Raw genomic sequence first — 20,205 nt, forward strand, 5'->3', positions numbered from 1 at the left:
GTGTGCAACAATTCATTGTTTTGTTTTGTTGAAAAAATATATGTTTGGGGTTTTTACTTTTAAAAACTAGACTGTACCTTTCAGTTTTGTCCTGGGAGTAGAAATTTGCCTTCAAAGTTCATCCTAGTTGTCTTGAATTTCTCAGGATTTCATTGACCAGCTTTAAAACTGATGTCTCCATAACTATCAGGCTACCTTGTCACAAGGGGGAGGCCTTCCCCCCAGTGTCTTTTGCCAGCTCACACGGCGATGCTTTCACCATCATGCAGGGGAAATGTCCACCCAAATACAGCAGAAGCATGCTGGCCCCACTGGAATCAGCAGAACACGGAAACCCTCACGTGTTGGGGTGAAAGCATCCGGCAACCTCCATTGGAAGTCACAAAACATTGTGCAATGTCCGATGTCAGGCGCCATCCTCTAAATGGGGTGAAAGTGTCCTAGGATGCTAAGTTCACTCCATCTTATGAGGAGTGAACTTATAAGTTGCTCTAGAATTGTTAGGCTAGCCACGCTTTCTGCCACCTTTTGCAAGTAATGTTTATAATAAGATACATGAATCGTTTGATAAGCTGGGCATCTTTGGGCTGAAAAAGGAGAGAGTAAGTGTGTGTGTTCGTGTCTTAAGTATGAGAATTTGCTGGAAGGAACTAACTTTGAGATAAAACTAAAGTGAACTAGGACCCCACAGGCTTACTTGGAAGTTATTTTTTGAAAATAAGGTAAAGCTCATTGGCATGGAGCTCATCGGCATGCAGCATACACAATTGGCTCTCCAGTTTCACAGGGATTAATTAGGAGCACTGTATCTGTCTTTGCAAGAGTGGAAAAAACACTTTTTAAAAACCTGAAACTTTAAAACCTTGACAACCTAGAGATTCCTGTGAAGAACACATTAGGGAGACCTGCAAATGTGGAGAACCAATTGTATGCTATAGATGTCAGTTTAGCCCATAGAGAAAAGAGTCCAACTATTGCTGATTAGTATGCTTTATCTTTCTGCCTCGTTCTCCCAGTTCTTACCAGCATTTACTCTCTTTTCTTTCTATTTTGCAGTTTGGCACCACTTTAATTGCCATGGCTCAGTATTGGGATTTGTAGTTTGGTGAAGCATCAGCATTCTTTGGCACAGAGGGCTAAATGCCTTAAAAACTGTAAACCCCACGATTCCATAGCATTCAACCATGTCAGATAAAGTGGTGTCAAATTGCATTAAGTGCATTAAGTGTAGATGCACCTTTAGATATCTGTTTCTCTTTCCTAGGTTAGCAAGGAAAGTGCACATTCTATAAAGCATATTCTAATTGTTTCTATTGTATAATAAAATGGTTTTAAACAACAATCAAAATAAAACCCACAGTCCAAAAACGTTGGCATTTTTGCCTGCTTTAAATGGCACCGTTTTGGACTGCACTTCAGTAAACTAAATTTGGGTGATCATATTTGTTGGGTTTCCTGTGAGATTTCTGTGTGTTATAGGGCCAGACATATGTTTTTTAGAGGCATCATGTCTGCTTGGAACCAGAGATCTTATGGAAGAAAAGAATGACTGTGGATAACCCTGGCAGTGTGTTTCCATGGGGACCAGTCTCGATCATCTCTTTCTTCCTCCATTCAGCTTATTTTATGGGATTCTTTCCGTTCCTTGTCTGTGTGCTAGGGTGATAAAGCTTATTTGACACGTAGACTGTCGGTAAGTAGGGCTCCTACAGAGAACGGCCTCATTCCTGCTGCGAAAAAGCGGGTGGAGTTTCATTCTTCAGTGCATGGAAATGACAGGAAAAGTTTGCTGTCTAAACTTGTTAAAAGTACTTGATTTTATGAACCAGTATAGTACTGTCTATAGTAAAAGATTTTATTTAAGTATCTAAATGCAAATTTTGCAATGCAAATTCACTTTACTATTAAAGTTGTCCTTTTACGTATTTTTATTATTATTTATTGGTGTAGGCAAAAGGTATTCTTAAAGGCTATGTCTTGGGGCCGAACTTTTCCATCTTGTGATTCTACTTTTGATAGAGACATTTTTGCATGACCCCGGGTATATAGGTATATAAAATAGGTATACAAATCAAGTAATTTTTTTCAAGCCATGATGGAATGCTTGGTTTGCAGCCTGAGTGGCAGAAAATGCTGTTGCACTTTCTGGGAGAGAAGAAGGAGAAGCCCTCAAGGAAGAACAGAAAAAGAGGCCCAAGAGGAGGCACTACTAGCCACCACCCCTACGGCCCTCCTCCATCACCCAAGGGGACCTTCCTGTCTGTGGGTGGGCTGGTGGAGGTGCCTTTTGGGACCTTTGAGAGGAGAAGGAAGATGCTGTGGGGGAGGAGGAGGAGGAGAAGGAACATCAGGCCCAGGCATGTAGCTGGGGGGGGGGGGGGGGCGTGAGAAGGCCTTACTGGTACATTATTTAAACTGTTATGTTTATTCATATCATGATCTGATCACCATGCTCAATATATCCCATATGCATGGGGGTATTGGGGTAATGATACAAAAAGTTTGCTAGGGTAGACCCTCCCCCACCCAGACTCAGCCCCCCCCCCCCCCCCGAATCAAACTCAGCCTCCCCCCAAATCAAAATCCTGGCTACGGGCCTGATCAGACCTTCTCTGCCCAACTCCCTAAGTCCAAGTGCCTTCCCACCTCTTCATCCTCTCTACCTGTTGCATGGTTTCTGTTACATGCTTCAGACCAGTGCAAATTCTTTGCTCAACAAGAGCGTACTTCCACATTTTTAAAAGAAGCTCAGGACAGTCTTTCCAGATTGAAATGGAAGGAATAGGTGTGGAAAAGAGATGGATATCCTATAATGTCCTTATGAGAATCTGGTTGTTTGTAAATTGACATGATGGAAAATAACAAAGACACAATTGACAGGACCAGAAACATCACCAGAAGAAGGCTCTGTCATTGCATGTTGTCACTGAACAGCCACTTACAGAACTAAGGTGCAAAGGCTATAAACATTGGTTGTGAACTTGTGAACCTTTTGCTGCTTCCACAAAGCCTTTACCTCTAGGATTTAAAACATTTAATTCTAAACAGCATCACTATTTTTCACTTTTGATCTCTCCAGCTAAAGCACTTCAACTCCCAGAGATCCTAGCTAGCATACCAGCTGTTTGGGACTATAGGTTGGGTACCGCTGAGCTTAAGCAAACAACATGAATATTTTACCTGCAATGCTGGTAATACTGTCTTGCATTGGTGGAAATGTCAAGACCCAAAAATACATTTGATGCCCATAGAATTGGGAGATTCTTCCCCACTCATTCCTTCTAGAACTACAGTATTTGTGGTGCCCCGCCCCCCAAAACCCCAGTACTCCACATAACTTTTCTCATGGTTCACGAATGCAGATATGTTACTGATGTTGGAAGCCGCCTGCTAATAAAGATTATAGGCATTTTTATCTCCTGTCATGTCTCTAAGTGTGTTTATTTGCTGAAGTGCCCCTCAGTGGCACAATCGGTTAAAGCCTTGTGCCGGCAGGACTGAAGACCGACAGGTTGGAGGTTCACATCTGGGGAGAGGGCAGATGAGCTCCCTCTGTCAGCTCCAGCTCCCTATGAGGGGACATGAGAGAAGCCTCCCACAAAGATGGTAAAACATCAAAACATCTGGACGTCCCCTGGGCAATGTCCTTGCAGATGGCCGATTCTTTCACACCAGAAGTGACTTGCAGTTTCTCAAGTTGCTCCTGGCACACAAAAAAGTAAAAAAAAATCTCCCACTGCAAAATAAGCAAGGGACCCCACCCCCATTTATTGGTACTGCTTTAATGGGTGTATTCTCTAATGGTTTCCTGGAATTTGTTATTCAGAGAGAAGAATTATGAATTCTCAGTCAAATAGTTCTGGGATCTCACCAAAATACAAACCCAGCTTTTCATAGTGTGGAACCATAGCATTTAAAGTTCTGTCTCAGTGGTATTACAATGAAAAAGTCCCTTGGTGTACTTATAGTATATATGAGTGTATAAGTTCACCTTATGTATACGTTCAGGCCAGTTTTTTGGGCCAATATGACCCATAGATAAATTGAGGATCATTTTGCAGAGGAGGGGGAAATCACCAGAACCATCTTGAGGGTCTTACTACTTACTACTCATGTTTGCTGTCTCTGCTGCCGTTCTCCTGAGTAAAGTGTAGAAAAATGTCTTTCTACACTTTACTCAGAGAAGCACATGATTAGGGTACAGTACAGCTTGAGTATTCCTTGTTGGAAATGCTTGGAACCAGAAGTGTTTTTGCTTTCAGGCTGTTTTGGATTTTAGAATATTTACATATACCTCTTAGACATGGGATTTAGTCCAAATATGAAATTAATTTATGTTTCATGCACACCTTATACATACAGCTTGAAGGTAATTTTACTAACAATATTTTTTAAATTTTTCACATTAATCAAGGTTTGCATAAACTGAATTATTAGTAGTCAGGATAGAACTGAAAACTAGCTTTTGGTTTAATGGAACTGTACCTCTAGACTTTTACCTCTTTTGCTTTCTCGGCGCTCCATTTCCCTGTCCAAGCATTCAAAAAGACCTTTAATGGTGCCACAGCAAAAAGAATCGATGGGGTTGGTTCTTCTTTTGAGTTATCCCTGGACAGACTAAGCTCTTGTCTTTTGCTACTCTGCTCAGAGAAGCAAAACCCTCCTTTTTTGATAAGAGTTAAGGTACATTGAGCCAACGATACATGAACCTAGGCTTTTGGGGGTCGGTTTTGTAACTAAAATTCTAGACAATATCTTTAGAGTTTTTCTGTTGCTCAGGAGACAAAGTCTAATCTGTTGCCTTTCTTTCCTTTTATGATGAAGAGCACTGATTGTTCTGCTTGTGCTGTATGTTGCTTCCTAGCACTGCCAGTCCAACCCAATTGAGTCTGATTGTGATTTGTACAACAAAAGCATTAGGGAGATGAGCAGCATGTTTTGCTTTCTGATGAAAAATTATTCAAATACCCATAGAAAGGAAATATTCAAGCAGTTGCCTTTTAAATTCCTTTTATAAAGTTAGTCTACTTGTTACCAGATCTGTTAGAAAACATTTCTAAACATACGTACAATATATACATTTGTCAGAAGAAAGATATCAATCCTAATCCGCATTGTCAGATTGAATTATTTCCTGTTAGAAGCTGTTCTGTCAGGACTTTGTACCTTATGTTGAATTCTGCTGGAAAATGGCGTTTTCTGTCTGTTTGAAAATATTACCTGTCTATATATATATTTGACATCTATGAAAGTGCTGTTGTGCTTAATAATTGACAGTTTTCCATAGAGTCAACAGACATGTAGAGCTGGGATGTAGGCATTTCAGATATCCTGGTAATATTTCTTCAATATCCCATACTTGAAGAATTGAGGATTACAGTAATGAGTCCTGATGAGTATATAATATACTTTATTTATTTATTTATTTATTTATTGTATTTCTATACATTTTTATCACCCCTAGGGGGACTCAAAGTGGTGCACAACATAATAATAAAATGGCAAAAATTCAATGACTCACATCCAAATATATCACTTGCAAATGCATGAAAAAGCTAAAAATACACAACATATGTACAAATGTACAGTAAAACAAATTAAAGCTTACATTTAAATATACAAAAGTCCCATAGAGTAAAATGAAAGAAGTTATTTTAAATTATTTTAATTAAGATTTTCCATGTGCAATTAAAGTTTAATGTTTAAACAAAACACCAAGCAAGAAAGGACAAAGAATGAAGTAAGAAATAACATGCAAAATAATACAACTACACAGATAAAAATAGAGGCATGGATTAAAAACTTTTCTTTCTTTTTGATTGCTATACACAATCTAGAAGTCTCCCTTTATTTGAACAGATTAGGGACTAGAGCACTGTGATGAAGTGAAATTGTTGATATGGAGAACATGGGTTATTCTTGCTTACAAATGCATTTTATATGCTAAAAAATGTAAATAACACATTGTATATCTCCTTTGAATGCATGATGCAGCTAAAAGCATTCCAGAATGATTCAAGGAGGGAACTACTCTTTCTGTAGACAAACTTTGGGATGTGCATGCAAACAGCCTCAAGCGAACCTCATAGGGAAGAAGAACTGGCAAGAGAGTGGAACCATTGTCAAATTAATGGGATTTGTATATAATTTGCAAGCACTGAAAGAGAGGTGTCAACAAGCAAGGTGTCAAAATGTGTGGGAAGCCTAAGTAAAGGTAAAGGTGTCCCCTTGACATTAAGTCTAGTCGTGTCTGACTCTGGGGGGTGATTCTTGTCTCAATTTCTAAGCCGAAGAGCTGGCATTGCCCGTAGATACCTCCAAGGTCATGTGGCCAGCATGATTGAATGGAGCGCCATTACCTTCCCCACCAGAATATTGATCTATTCACATTTGCATGTTTTCAAACTGCTAGGTTTGCTCGTTTTCTATCCCGCCCTATGTCCCTTTTTTATCTGTGCATCTGGCCTAGCCCATCCTGATAGACTCCTTGTCCATAATTGTTATTTCACTTTATACCTGATGTTATATCCCACTGTGTTAATTCTCCTTTATTGTTTTCATGTTATTGTTTTTTAATGTGGTATATTATTTTAATTTAATTTTAATTTTAATTCTATTATTTTGTATGCATTTCATTTGTTTATTGTTTTCATTGGGATTGGCCTCGTGTTAGCCACCCCGTGTCCCTGAGGGGAGATGGTGGTGGGGTATAAATAAATTTTAATAATAATAAAATAATAATAGGTTGGCAGAAGCTGGGGATAACAGTGGGAGCTCATTCCACTCATATTCAAACTGCTCAGCAGTTTAACCTGTTGAGCCACCGGGGGAAGCCTACATACAGTAAAATAATCCTTCCTTGTTCTCTGGAAACTACATCATACACTTTTATGTATGGCAAAACACAATTATTATTCGACAGAGAAAGCTAAAATTTGTAAAGCTCCCATGATTATATAGCATTAAGCCATGGCAGTTAAAGCAATGTCAAACTGCATTAATTCTACTGTATAGATGCAATCACAGCCAGAGCTCTAGGGTGGTCTAGAGCATTAACAACAAACAGTAGCATCATCAAGGGAATTTTCTGTTTTCTGCAAGTTTGAACTCCAGGCTTAAAATTATCAGAAAACCAAGTTGCAAATAAATCATCAGTCACCCAGCCTTTTGCATTACTCTGGCAATATACTGGAAATCTAGATTTTAAATAGCTTTAGTCCCTAGAATTTTCTGAAACACAGTCTTTCGTTTGTAGCTACCAGCTTAACAACAGCATTGACCTACCTTTTGCAGTTTTGAATCCAATTTCTCTTCTTTTGCAGTAAAAATGATAGCTGTCATTTACTTCCAATATAGGACAATTTCATCTACATAGAAAATCTGTTCCCTTATATAGCTAGCATTTTTATAATTTTTCCAGCTTTGCAAATACATTTCTGCAGCTGTGATATCTCTGCTAGCTGCTGCTTCCTGTAGTTTTATATAAGACAAATTGGACTTTGTCTTAAAGCTGTTATACCAGCTTCAGATGTTTCCTCCATGAATGTGTCTCTTTTTCAGCCTCCTGGATATTTCCTGTGCTTAGAAGAATATTGTGACTGATTTGATCTCGAATCCACACATTTTAAAGTTTTTCCATATCAGCAATTAGGTTGTCCCAGTTTTTAATAACTGTAGTGTGAACTAGAGTAGTTGTTTTTTTTAATAAAAAAAATACATCTAACTCTGGCTTTATTCTTAATAATTATAATAATTGTTGAGCAAGGTGCTTGTTATGCCCCATGAAGACCCTCACTGTTTACCCCTAGTTAAGCCCATTTTAGTTCGTTCAATATTTTATCTACAGTTTTGGTGGGGGAGAGGCAGTCTAGGCATCCTCCTTGCATTTGAAGCCTCTGTTGCCCTGACCCTTTGATAATCCCCTCAGGGGCGGAGCTTCAGGCAATCACTTCTAGTTCTCGGAAGAGTCAGCCTTTTCGTATTGGAAGGTGAAGAGAGAGGAAGGCCGGAAGGTCTGCAATGTAGCACATACAGTTGGAGCTGTATTCAAGTCCAGTCAGAGTTAAATATTGAGTGAGACCATCTTAGAGACAGTTGAACACCGTACAAGAAAGAGACAATAAGAAGAAATAAAGATTCAAGAGCCTCCATTCAGCCAGAACTGAATCTATCTCTCAAAGACTTTACCTCTCTTCATAACGACTTCTAGTGAGACTCAGGAGGAGTGAAAGTCTAAAATTCATGTCAGTAAATAAATTATTGTTTAATTCAACTAAATAGTCTCTGATCTATTACCTGCCCAGCTGGTTCACCTTCCAAATAGTTAAGATAGCGTGGGGGGCAGATCAGTACCCTGTGGTCTATATCAGTCATGGACATGCTTTTCTTACTACATTTGATTAATTCCTTCTTTTCTTGCCCATTGAGAATTATTATCACTACAGTTAGGTGCCATTGGGAATATTACAAACACAACTATAAATATGAATACTCGTTTATGAACACAATTATAAGATTTTTTTGCCAGGGTGGGAAGAGGGAGTCTAGTGACACACAGTAATATTTAATAGAGCCCATATTTTTTATAGGCTACACAATTCTCAGTTATGCAGCAGTTCCAGTGTCCTATATCACAGGAAACCAAATAAAATTCAAAGTCATATATATGAAATGCTTTGTCATTTGATGTACCTTCTAAAAGATTTTTTCCAGGAACTCTAGTAATTTTACAGCAATGTACTTAGAGTTGATTTTTTTAAAAAATGGCTATATGCAAAGTCCTATCTACTACTCAAATATAAACATTTCCGCAAACTGCTTATATTGACAACCAAAGACCACAATTAAAAACTTTTGAGATGAATAACTTGTCTGTGGTGGTGAGGTGTACATATATCCAAAGGTCATTGTAGATCCCACTGACTTGCTCTAAATGTTATGCTATATTTATAACAGGGACAAGAAACAGGTGGTCCTCCAAATGATGTTGATTACAGGTCCCATCAACCTTTACCATTGTCTGTTCTACTTGAAACTGATGAGATTTGCAGTTGAAAAATATCTATAGCACTGCTTCTTAAACTGTGGATCCCGAACCCAAATGGGTCCCATTAGCTTAATGTTGGCAATATTAAAAGATTTCAGAACATCACCTACAGCCTCACTGCAAACGTCCATGGATTCACTACACATTGTGGCAAATCCATGGTGGAGTATACGGAGAACCTGTTACTCCATTGCCTGCATTGCTTGATTTACCTGAGACCCAATCACATGGGGGGGGATGTTGCTGCCCAATTTCCCCCCATTGTCCTGAAGGCAACATGGGAAAGCACCTGTGTTGCTGCCATGGTGGCATTCACCACTCTCTTTCCCCTTTCCTGATGGAGCCTGTCCTACAAGTGGTGTGCGATGGGGAAAGGAGCCCATCTGATGAGGTGGCTAGTGGCTGGTTTAGACATTTACATGGATCTGTTGTGCAGTGTTTACAGTGAATTCTGCAGAAGATGCTTCAACTGTACTCCACAAAAAGGAAAACCCTCATGCTTGGCCAGCTTTGAAAATGCTGATTTGTTTTCAGTAAATGTTTGGTTTTTATACATATTTAATATATTTACACACCTGGGGTCACATAAAAATTTCTGAAGCCAAAATGAGTTCCAAGTGGAAACATTTGAGAAGCCCTAATCTTGTGGGCCACATTCTCCCATACCTGGCCTAAAATAAGATGGTAAATTATCGTTTGTCTTTTTAACCTAGGATGATAACCTTTCTAGGTTGGCACATAAATCTGATAATATTGCCTGTTTTATGGAGAAAAGTAATCTTATTTCTCCTTCTCCATCTAGTGTACATACATAGAAATTGACCAGGTGACCAGAACAAATGCCATTGTGTTGAGTAGACCGTCCTGGCTTTGGGGGGCAGAAATGGGAGCCAACGAGCATGGAGTCTTCATTGCCAATGAAGCCATTGTCACTAAAGAGCCAGCCTTGGAAACAGAAGCTCTCCTAGGAATGGATCTTGTCAGGTAGGTGATGAATGAGTATGCTGCAGAGCTGTCATTTGGTTTATTAATGTTGTGAGTAATAAATCAGCCGGGCTGGTACAAATACTGGTTTAGGAATGGATTTTTCCACTATTTACTTAAAAAAATAGAATATACATTTTAGCACAGACTGCATTTACCTAAATAATTTTGCTTTGAGCCTTACATAGATTAAATCCTCAAGACAGGGCAATGTAAGAATTTATTTTACATAGTGCAATGTAAGAATTTATTTTTAATATGTGGAGCCAAACTGCTCCACATATTCACCTTACAATCGTTAAAGTGCTTGATTTTGGATTCTAGGCTCATTGTTATGATTTTGCTCATTTATGGGATGAAACTGAGAGTTCATATGACTGCATCATTTTGTTTTGAGCCTCTATACTGGGAGAACGGTGGAATAAAAATAAAGTAAGAAAAATTAATTGGACTGCAAGAAGATCAAACCAGTCCATACTTCAGGAAATAAAGCCTGACTGCTTACTGGAGGGAAGGATATTAAAGGTAAAGATGAAATATTTTCACCACATAACGAGAAGACAGGATAGCTTGGAGAAGATAATGATGCTGGGGAAAATGGAAGGAAAAAGGAAGAGGGGCCGACCAAGGGCAAGATGGATGGATGTTATTCTTGAAGTGACTGGCTTGACCTTGAAAGAGCCGGGGGGGGGGGGGCAGTGGTCAACAGGGAGCTCTAGTGTGGGCTGGTCCATGAGGTCACAAAGAGTTGGAAATGACTGAACGAATAAACAACAACAACAACAACTATTATTATTATTATTATTATTATTATTATTATTATTATTATATGACATGCATGACCTCCCCTATATTATGTCTTCGCTCATCTTTGAAAAGTTATTGGTGTAACGAGAAGTGTGCCCCTTTTCTTGCTTTGGTAGATCGAATGTATTGCTTGAATAGGCATTAGTTTGCTTTATTGCTTTTGATCCAATTTCTCCATGTTGTGAGTGACAAAAGCCATTTCTAGAAATTCAGTCTGGCAGATACAAGATTCAAATATAAGGTTGCATTAAAAGTTGTGAATGTGGCATTTGGTAATATTTATTTTAATTTCTCTCAGTAATGCCAAATATTTGGTGGTAGTCTTTTAATTAAAGTAACCATCAGACAGCTTTGTTAAGAATTGGTTCACTGAACCCCAGGTGGCACAATGGGTGCCGGAAGGACTGACAGGTCATAGGTTTGAATCAGGGGAGAGCACAAATGAGCTCCCTCTGTCAGCTCCACTTCCCCATGCAGGGACATGAGAGAAGCCTCCCACAAGGATGGTAAAACATCAAAACACCTGGTCATTCCCTGGGCAACATCCTTGCAGATGGCCTATTCTCTCACACTAGAAGCGACTTACAGTTTCTCAAGTTGCTCCTGACACGAAGACAAAAAAAACCTGAACTGGTAGAATGCAAATTGTGAGAATTGAGCCAAGCATCCCTTTTAAAAAGAGTTGCTACTTTGTAGCTCTCCCAAGCCTTTGGGTTTCTCTACTGTGTTTCATTTTGAAAACCCCTACTATGCATTACACTTTTCTGTGTCTGGGGGTCAGAGAGGGATCTCTGAAATAATTAAAGTGTTGTTAGTCTACTCCAGTCCATGCATTCCATTGGAAACCATTTGTCAAATATTTGAATGGAGGCCAAAGATTTCTAGAAAATCATTTTATTGTAGGATCCTGCTTGGCGTAGTTACTCTGGTGACAATCTATTTGAATAGTTCAGTAAAACTAGCTTAATATCAAGAGATGTACAATGAGATGGGTTGGGAGTGAAAAATAGAAAAAGAAAAGGTAGAGAAGAAATTTTCCCAAGTCAGTTTCTAATACTGGAGCAACTGGAGCTATAGTCAGAGGCCCTGTTTGAAACTGTGTTATGTGGTCAGTGTAAACTTATACCATGCAGTTTAACCATACTCTCTGCCTTCCAGTTCTCAAATAAGACTTCTAGCCAATTTTATTGTCTCTGTTTTATTTGTCTCTTGGACAGATTTTCCAATTACCAAGAGCTTTTATATATCACGCATAAGAAGGCCTTATATCTAATCTTGGCCATTATTATCCATCCAGAAACATTAATTTAGATTAACTGGAAAGCCAATTATTAAACAAAAAATTTCAGTGTCTATATAACATGCTAGTTATAAGTACATTAAGAACCTCTTTCCTATGCAAATTTCTATACTGAATTTGTCTTCTGTTTGTCATCTTTGGTCAACAATGCATTTTCCATTTCCCTTGGAAAATGCTTTTCAAACATATAAATTGCAGAAGACAGGCAGTGACTCAACTGAGAGAAAATCAACTCATATCCAAGTGTCCCAGTGTGACTAGGTCTGTTGATTGAATTTACTATAAGCAATTGCAGCGTCCAATATTAAAACAAGACAGTTAATGTTTGAAATACAGTAATTCCAATAGTGCTTCACACTGGTCTTTATAAAATGAGAGAATGTAAATTAAGTTAGGGGAGACTGGCTTAGGCTTCAAAACTCCAACTTCTAGGTATTTACACAACCAATTACCAAAAAGGATCATATGCACCTTGGAAACAGCACCTTCTCAAGCCTTGACTAGTTATTTGTTGTGTATGTAATTCAGATTGTTTACTGTTTTCTAAATGTGTTTATTGGTTTGCAGTTTTCCTTAACTCTTTTGTTGTGGAAGGGGCTGCAGACCATGTGATCAGATCTGGGCTTGTTCATGGCTCAGACTCCATTTTAGATCTCACTCCATTCAACTTTCAGAGTAGACGGACTCGTATTAGACTCTCAGAACAGTGAGATGCTTTGAACTATGGACTATTGATTCTAAAAAAGATGCCCTGTGTTACTTACACAGAGAAACTACTTCAAATCCTATTTGTAACTGGATTGATAAGCAAAGAACCTGCATGTTTCTTTCAAAGAAGTCTACTTATTTTTGTCTCTTGAGAGCATGATTTAAAGGCATGATATTTTAAGGGAGAGTAGATGTTTTTGAGCAACTAAGAAGAACACTTCTGAAACTCTACACTCCCCCACTCTGTTAAGTCCTTACTCTGGGGAAAAGATGGGCTATATTTTATAAAGGAATGTATGCATTGATAAATAGACAAATCAGCATACTTGGTCACGTATGTTCAGATATTACATTGTGAGTTTCTACATAGGTTCACACTTAATTCTTTTTAGTTCAGCCTACAATGCCCATAGGGACTCCTGAAACCCACAATTTTTAGTTAAAGCCAGTAGCAGAAGGCACAGACAAATGGAGCACAACTATAGAAGATTGTAGAATGTGAGAATAATAGACAGAAAAACCAAAGCAGATAAGAGAAATGGGAGGGCTGTATGGGACACAGAAGAGGCTCAACCGAATGGATAATATGGCCAATTTATATTGCATCCATTGTGTTGCATCTCTTAATGTTTCTTGACATTTCTTGTTGCTTCCCCATCCAAACACTGGTTTGCCTTTGGGGAAAAAGAAAAAGAGGGGCGAGAGAGAGAGAGCTTACTTTAAAGAAAGAAACATTGGAATAGCACCATTATAGTTTACCTTTTTAGCACTATAACACTGGAAACAGCCAAAGCAACATTTCTTCATTAATTTCTTAATTTTACTTCCTAGCTTTCCCTTTAGAGTGCAATATAGGAGCAAATTACATATAATGTTAAGCATGTAAAGGTAAAGGTTTTCCCCTGACATTAAGTCCAGTCGTGTGCGACTCTGGGGGATGGTGCTCATCTTCATTTCTAAGCTGAAGTGCCAGCATTGTCCATAGATACCTCCAAGGTCATGTGACCAGCATGACTTCATGGAGCGCCGTTACCTTCCCACCAAAGTGGTACCTATTGATCTACTCACATTTTCATGTTTTCGAACAGCTAGGTTGCCAGAAGCTGGGGCTAACAGCGGGAGCTCACGCTGCTCTCCGGACTCAAAACTGCGACCTTTCCGTCAGTGAGTTCAGCAGCTCAGCACTTTAACCCACTGCACTACTGGTGGCTCCTTAAAAGAAAAGCCTACAGCATCCGGTATTCCCAAGTGGTCTCCCATCCAAGTACTTAACCAGGCCTGACTCTGTTTAGCTTCTGAGATCAGACGAGATCCAGCATGTTCAGGGTGGTATGACCGTAGTATAACATAGTGTTATTATTTTCAGTGTGAGCAGGATGATTACAGCATTAAACAGGGTTAGGACTACATAAAGTTCCTTTTAAAATGATTGTTCCTCTGCTTTAATATTGATTAAAATGCCAGCCGCCAGCTGCTCCGTGGTTCAAGAGGGAATGCCTATTTCATCCTCTTTCTGCAGTTGAGGCATGAGCAAAAGCTCTCAAATTAGCCAAACCAAGTGTTGCTCTGCTACTGTTGAAAGGATTTTTCTGTGTATTTTTTCCTCTATCACAGTGGATAGTATTTATTTGATTAGTAATTTCTGCATATTTTTAAATATTAAGCACAGTTGTAGGTTCTGTGTTGTATTCTCACTTATACAAAACACTTCTCTTTCTGTTAGCTATTAGTTATGTTCATTTCTATTTATGTCTGTGGTTCTTTAGATATAACTAGAGGGACATCTGCTGGAAAGAATAGGCACTCAAGAAAAAGGATCAAGCACTCTTGTTCTTCCATGTGCCCCATCAGTATTTGCAATGTATCCTAGCATCCACAGTGTTTCTCTCCTAACAGTTTCCTAATCTCATCATCAGGCACATCACAAAATTACTTCTTTAAAAAACCAGTTTCACAACAGGTAGAACTAATAAATCACTCAGTGTCGTTTAGCGCTTAGAGGTTGGACTGAGATTTAGTTGACAGAGAGTTTCTACTAAGCCAGGGGTCCTCAAATGTTTTCGGTAGAGGGCTGATTCACAGTCCCTCAGACTGTTGGTGGGGGTGGGCGAACTATAGTTTTATAGTTTATAGTTACAGTGAAATACAATGAGACACAAATATACAGAAAAAGGCAAAGGCTTCTCTTTTCGTTTCTGGCTCTGGAGGCGGTTCTCATCTCTGGCTCTGGAGGAGGTGCTCTTCTCCATTTCAAAGCTGAGGAGTCTGCATTTTCTGTAGACACCTCCTAGTCATGTGGCTGGCATGACTGCTTGGAGTGTCTTTTTGCCTTTTCTTGCCGAAGCAGTCCCTACTTATCTACTCACATTTGCATGTTTTCGAACTGCTAGATTAGCAGGAGCTAGGGCTAACAGCGGGAGCTCACCCTGTCCTGTGGATTCAAACTGCCAACCTTCAGGTCAGCAGTCCAGCAGCACCATTGCGCCACTTTGGGCCTTCTCAGCCTGTCCTATCTTACATGGTTTTGGATAAAATGATGAGGATGATAGGTATATATATGAAGGGTGGAGAAAAGGACTTAAGCCTATTTGTGAAGGAGCCACTGTGGAATGACAAAAATATTTTCTGGGGAAGAGCAACTCTTTTTCCTATAACTTGCCAAATTTCACTTGCGTGCATCATGAAAACATCATGAAAAATAGTATCTCCCAGTAGTAAGAACCATTCTGCAGATTGTGTGATAATGGGTGTGAATGTGTCATGTGTACCCAACATGATAATGTAGGACCGTTGTGTGACACTGCGATTCATAGCAGCTGGGAATTTCACATGAATTTGTGCGTGCCATTATCCATGACAACAAGCCTGAAATTTTTTCATCTGGGAGTTGCACCGTGAATGACTGGTGTAACTCCCAGTTGAAATATTTTTCCCCCTTAAGGGTTGGCTAATCTGGAGAACAGATGGGAAAAGTGTGTCAAAGTGGAGGGGGAGTATGTGGAACAGTCGTGAAGTTTCATCACTCTCAGGCAGCTGCATCACAGGTAGGCTCTAGACCAGTGATTCTCAACCAGTGGGTTCCCAGGTGTTTTGGCCTACAACTTCCAGAAATCCCAGCCACTTTACCAGCTGTTAGGATTTCTGGGAGTTGATGGCCAAAACATCTGGGGACCCACAGGTTGAGAGCCACTGCTCTAGACTTTTCATCCACCCCTCATACAATGTAGAACTTGGGGACAGAAAGGCAGAAAACTATAAATTAGGCAAGCAATTTGGTTCACATCAAATGAATGGTAACAAAAAAGTTTTTTTGCTTTAGATTTAATTTTATCTGTCAGCGAACAAGGCCACTGCTTCACTTTTGCCAGGTTATCTAAACTTGACAGGATCTTTCATTGTTGCTTTTAATTCTTTTGATCCTCTTTTCAGGCTTGGTCTAGAAAGGGGTGCAACTGCGAAAGAAGCCGTGGATGTAATTGTGTCCCTATTGGAAGAGCATGGGCAAGGTGGAAATTACTATGAAGATGGGAATTCGTGTCATGCCTTCCAAAGTGCTTATCTGATCGTGGACAGGAAAGAATCTTGGGTGCTGGAAACTTTTGGGAAATACTGGGCAGCAGAAAAAATTACAGGTCTGTTTTAAGTTTTCTCACAAGCAGTAACTTTTACAGGCATAAGGTTATATATGCATGTAGATTTCTTTTAGTGGTTACTTTAAGATTTGTTTTGTCTACTTCTTTACACTTCTGTGTCGTTCAATAACTGAAGTTCTACATGAAGTTTATAAAATAGGTGACAAAAACATACAACACAAAAATGAAACATAATCTTGGCCTAAGATAAAACAGCTACAGAATACAACCAGCAATAGAGGCATTATGTAGGGATTACAACCCAGATAGATATGTACTGTATATGAGAGACAGTTAGAACCATCTCCTATTTTCTAAAATGTTGTTTTAAAGCACTTTTCTCCATGTTGTTTCTAAACTAGACTATATCATTTCAAGCAAGTATTTAATTGTTCTAATTTTAGACAAAATATATGGAAGATCCTACCATGCTGCCTATTTGAAGTTTTGGTGAGGATTTGGAAAGCATTTTCCATTTGCGGAAATATGTTTCTGCCTGTGCAGCATCTATTTTCCTCCTTCAAATGAATTTCAAGCACCGGAATTATCAGCTCATAAACAGAGCATAGCTTCCACATCCAGACATCTTTTTACATCTGTGTACTGAAGTGGGTACAGTGCACTAGCTTTGAACACAAAGCTCTCTGCCTTGCTGACATTTTCCGAACAGCTTCTCATTGTCTCTGACATTCACAGAACCTTAAAATAGCAGACAATCAAATTCTCTTTTCCATGTGCTTATTTCTTCAGCATTGTAAATGCTTGTTTATTTAAAGATAAGTTGTGCAAGTTACAATTGAGTTGGAGCCAGATTTTATGATACACAGAGCTGACCCCACAAAATCAATGGAATGTAATTATTTAGCCTAAGGCCTATTGGAGAGCCAGTAGTTTGAGCATTGGACTGTGATTCTGGAAACCAAATTTTGATTCCACATTTGTCCATGGGAGTCCCCTTGGTGACCTTGGACAAGTCATATATTCTCAGCCCCAGAAAAACCTTGTGATAATGAGGTCAAATTTAGACTAGGACCACAGATATAGAGGACCCTTGCCTGGTGAGCATTGCGCTAATAGCTCAATGTTCTAGATTAAAGAACACACTCACCAGTTGAAGACAGCCACAGAGGGTTAATTTACGTTCCCGTCAGAAAGGATGTAAGTATGGATGATGCCAAAAATGTACAAGCATAAACATGAATACAGATAGCATAGATTTTAAGTAGTTCGATTTCCATTCAAGCTTTGTGCTCCCTCACTGTTGAGAGAAAGGGCCAGCCTGAGCCTACTATCTGATTGGCTGGGCTCTACTGAAATCACTGGTTTCAGGCGGGGATTCCTTCCCAGCGGGGAAGGGGTGGCCGTGGTTGGTTTCTAACAGCCTAATCAGCCATGGGGGATGCCCTTCTGGGAGGGGACAACTCCAGGAAGAGGGCTTAGAAAGCTTTTGGCTAGCATAATAGTTCAGCTTAAAGTGATAAAGATGGGGTTATGATAGTCAAGTGTCTGGGGTTCCTGAAACAAAGCGTGGTGATTTCCACCATTAGTGTCCAGACTTGGATGTATATTGTGAGTCCTAGTCTTTATGGTTGGTGATCCCTTAGCCCCAAGAGACTGATGGTCTGTACACACACCTGGGACTTATCTTTGATCGGTGCCAGGAAAACAACTTATACTTAATTGATCTGACAACCTGGATTTAGCTGAAATTGATTTTTTTAAATAAATTACATGCATGAGGTCACTGTGTTTTTAAACTCTCCTTTTGATGTATAATTTCTTTCCTAGAGGGAGTCAAGTGCATTTGCAACCAGATTTCCTTAACCACAAAAATTGATGCAGAGCATCCTGAGCTTAGGAATTATGCAGAAAGTCAAGGATGGTGGACCACAGATACAGAGTTCAACTTTGCTCAGGTTTTTTCTCCATCTGATAAGCATGAAAACTGTTGTTTGGGAAAGAAGAGCCTAGAAAAGCAGGAAGGTAAGTAAAAGATCTCCTTTCCCTCTCCCACATTTTTGGTCATTGGTTGCCATCCTAAGTATGAAGAGTGGGTCAGGCTTCATTTCTTCTTTTGGGATATTGAATTAACTCTAGAAAAGATTGCATAGATAGTTGTTGCGAGTATACTTGTGATAGATGTACAAATGTGGAGTTGTCTCTCCACATTTGTAGTTTTGATGTTTGCGGATTTGATCTGATTTGAATAGAACTTAATCTGTAGGTCAGTTTCCTCCAATCATGCTGGAGGACATAGAGATTTCTAGAGAGAGCATGCCTCTAAGTATATCTAAGTCCTACAATGTGATTCAATGTTCAGCTTCCTGTGGAAGTTGACCAGAGAGTTGTACTGGAAGACCTAGAAATTGCACCATATGTGACTTGCAATGGCTCTCAGGACACACCCCCAACTCCGTCTAATCATTGCTTTCTCCAAAATGTTGTGTGTCATAAACCTTCAGGTTTGAGATCCTCAGTTTTAAGACTGTGGAACTGGGGAAGAGACCTTTTGGAGGCCTGAAATAGCATTTTTCTAAAATTCGAATTGCCGGGTCAGATTATTAAAGCTTTTGGGAAAATGATAACACCATCTTCATTTAGCTGCACTTTCTCAGGGAGCCCTGACTGTTCTGGGGTGGGGAAAGTACCAATTGTTGAATGAATAAAACCTTTTAGCTCACCATCAGTTATATTCTCAACTCAATTTTACCACTCAGTTATGGATCATGATCTTGCTTATGCTTTGATTCCTGATCTTCCCCCAGGCAGCATCACTGTGCAAACAATTATTGATGTCTTGCGTGATACGTCTGGTGGTATATGTGTGGATTCAGAATCTTTTCTTACTACAGCAAGCATGGTATCCGTATTACCTCAGAATCTTAGTTCCCCATGCATCCATTATTTCACAGGCACACCAGACCCATCAAGGTAAGTTAGAAAAATGTCTGGCCATTCTGCTGCTGGTTTTTTGAAGTCTCAAAAATGAACATATAGATCAGCAGCTTTAAAACCTAAACCGGAAAACTTTAGTTTACTCATACAACATTATTCAGTGCAGGGAAACTATATAAGGGCTTCTTATTTGCCTTGTACCTTTATCTGAAAGTGTTGCATTATGTCTAGATGAGTAGATGCAGATTTGAAAGGCAGGTCTATGAGTCAGTTTACCAGTCCTAGGGATAGGTTTTCCCCTAACATTAAGTTTAGTCGTGTCCGACTCTGGGGGTGGTGGTGCTCATCTCCATTTCTAAGCTGAAGAGCTGCCGTTGTCCATAAACACCTCCAAGGTCATGTGGCCGGCATGACTGCATGGAGTGCCATTACCTTCCCGCCAGAGTGGTACCTATTGATGTAGTCACATTTGCATGTTTTTGAACTGCTAGGTTGGCAGAAGCTAGGCCTAACAGTGGGAGCTCACCCTGCTCCCCAAATTTGAACCGCCTGCCTTTCAGTCAGTAAGTTCAGCAGCTCAGTGGTTTAACCTGCTGAGCCACTGGGGGCTCCTGTGATCCTAACTTAGTTTAAATGGAGCCAGATTAGCCCGATTCAGCAAATGTTCACACAGTGAATCCTTCTTTAGCAGCATAGTTTATCATTCTGCCAAGTTGAGCCTGAGATTTAGGATTATATTCTACTTTAAATGCATTTGCATCCTTTAAAATGAATTCGCATGCTTCAGAATATTTGTAAAGAAAAGTTTCAAATTCAATTTTTCCCATTTTGAA

The 20,205-nt window shown here is 39.5% G+C and overlaps 1 protein-coding gene and 1 pseudogene across 1 annotated transcript in view; one reads left to right on the forward strand and one right to left on the reverse strand.

Moving 5' to 3' along the window:
- Positions 1-20,205, forward strand: part of SCRN1 (secernin 1) — a 45,705-nt gene that overhangs the window by 19,432 nt on the left and 6,068 nt on the right. Inside the window, exons 3-6 of the mRNA XM_060781996.2 lie at positions 9,849-10,030; positions 16,275-16,477; positions 18,266-18,460; positions 19,243-19,408. Of these exons, the coding sequence (XP_060637979.2) occupies positions 9,849-10,030; positions 16,275-16,477; positions 18,266-18,460; positions 19,243-19,408 (746 nt within the window). The remainder of the gene's footprint in view (positions 1-9,848; positions 10,031-16,274; positions 16,478-18,265; positions 18,461-19,242; positions 19,409-20,205) is intronic.
- LOC132779840 (5S ribosomal RNA) lies at positions 14,069-14,188 on the reverse strand (annotated as a pseudogene).

Source organism: Anolis sagrei, chromosome 6 (genome assembly GCF_037176765.1).
Source record: "Anolis sagrei isolate rAnoSag1 chromosome 6, rAnoSag1.mat, whole genome shotgun sequence".
Classification (NCBI taxonomy): Eukaryota; Metazoa; Chordata; class Lepidosauria; order Squamata; family Dactyloidae; genus Anolis; species Anolis sagrei.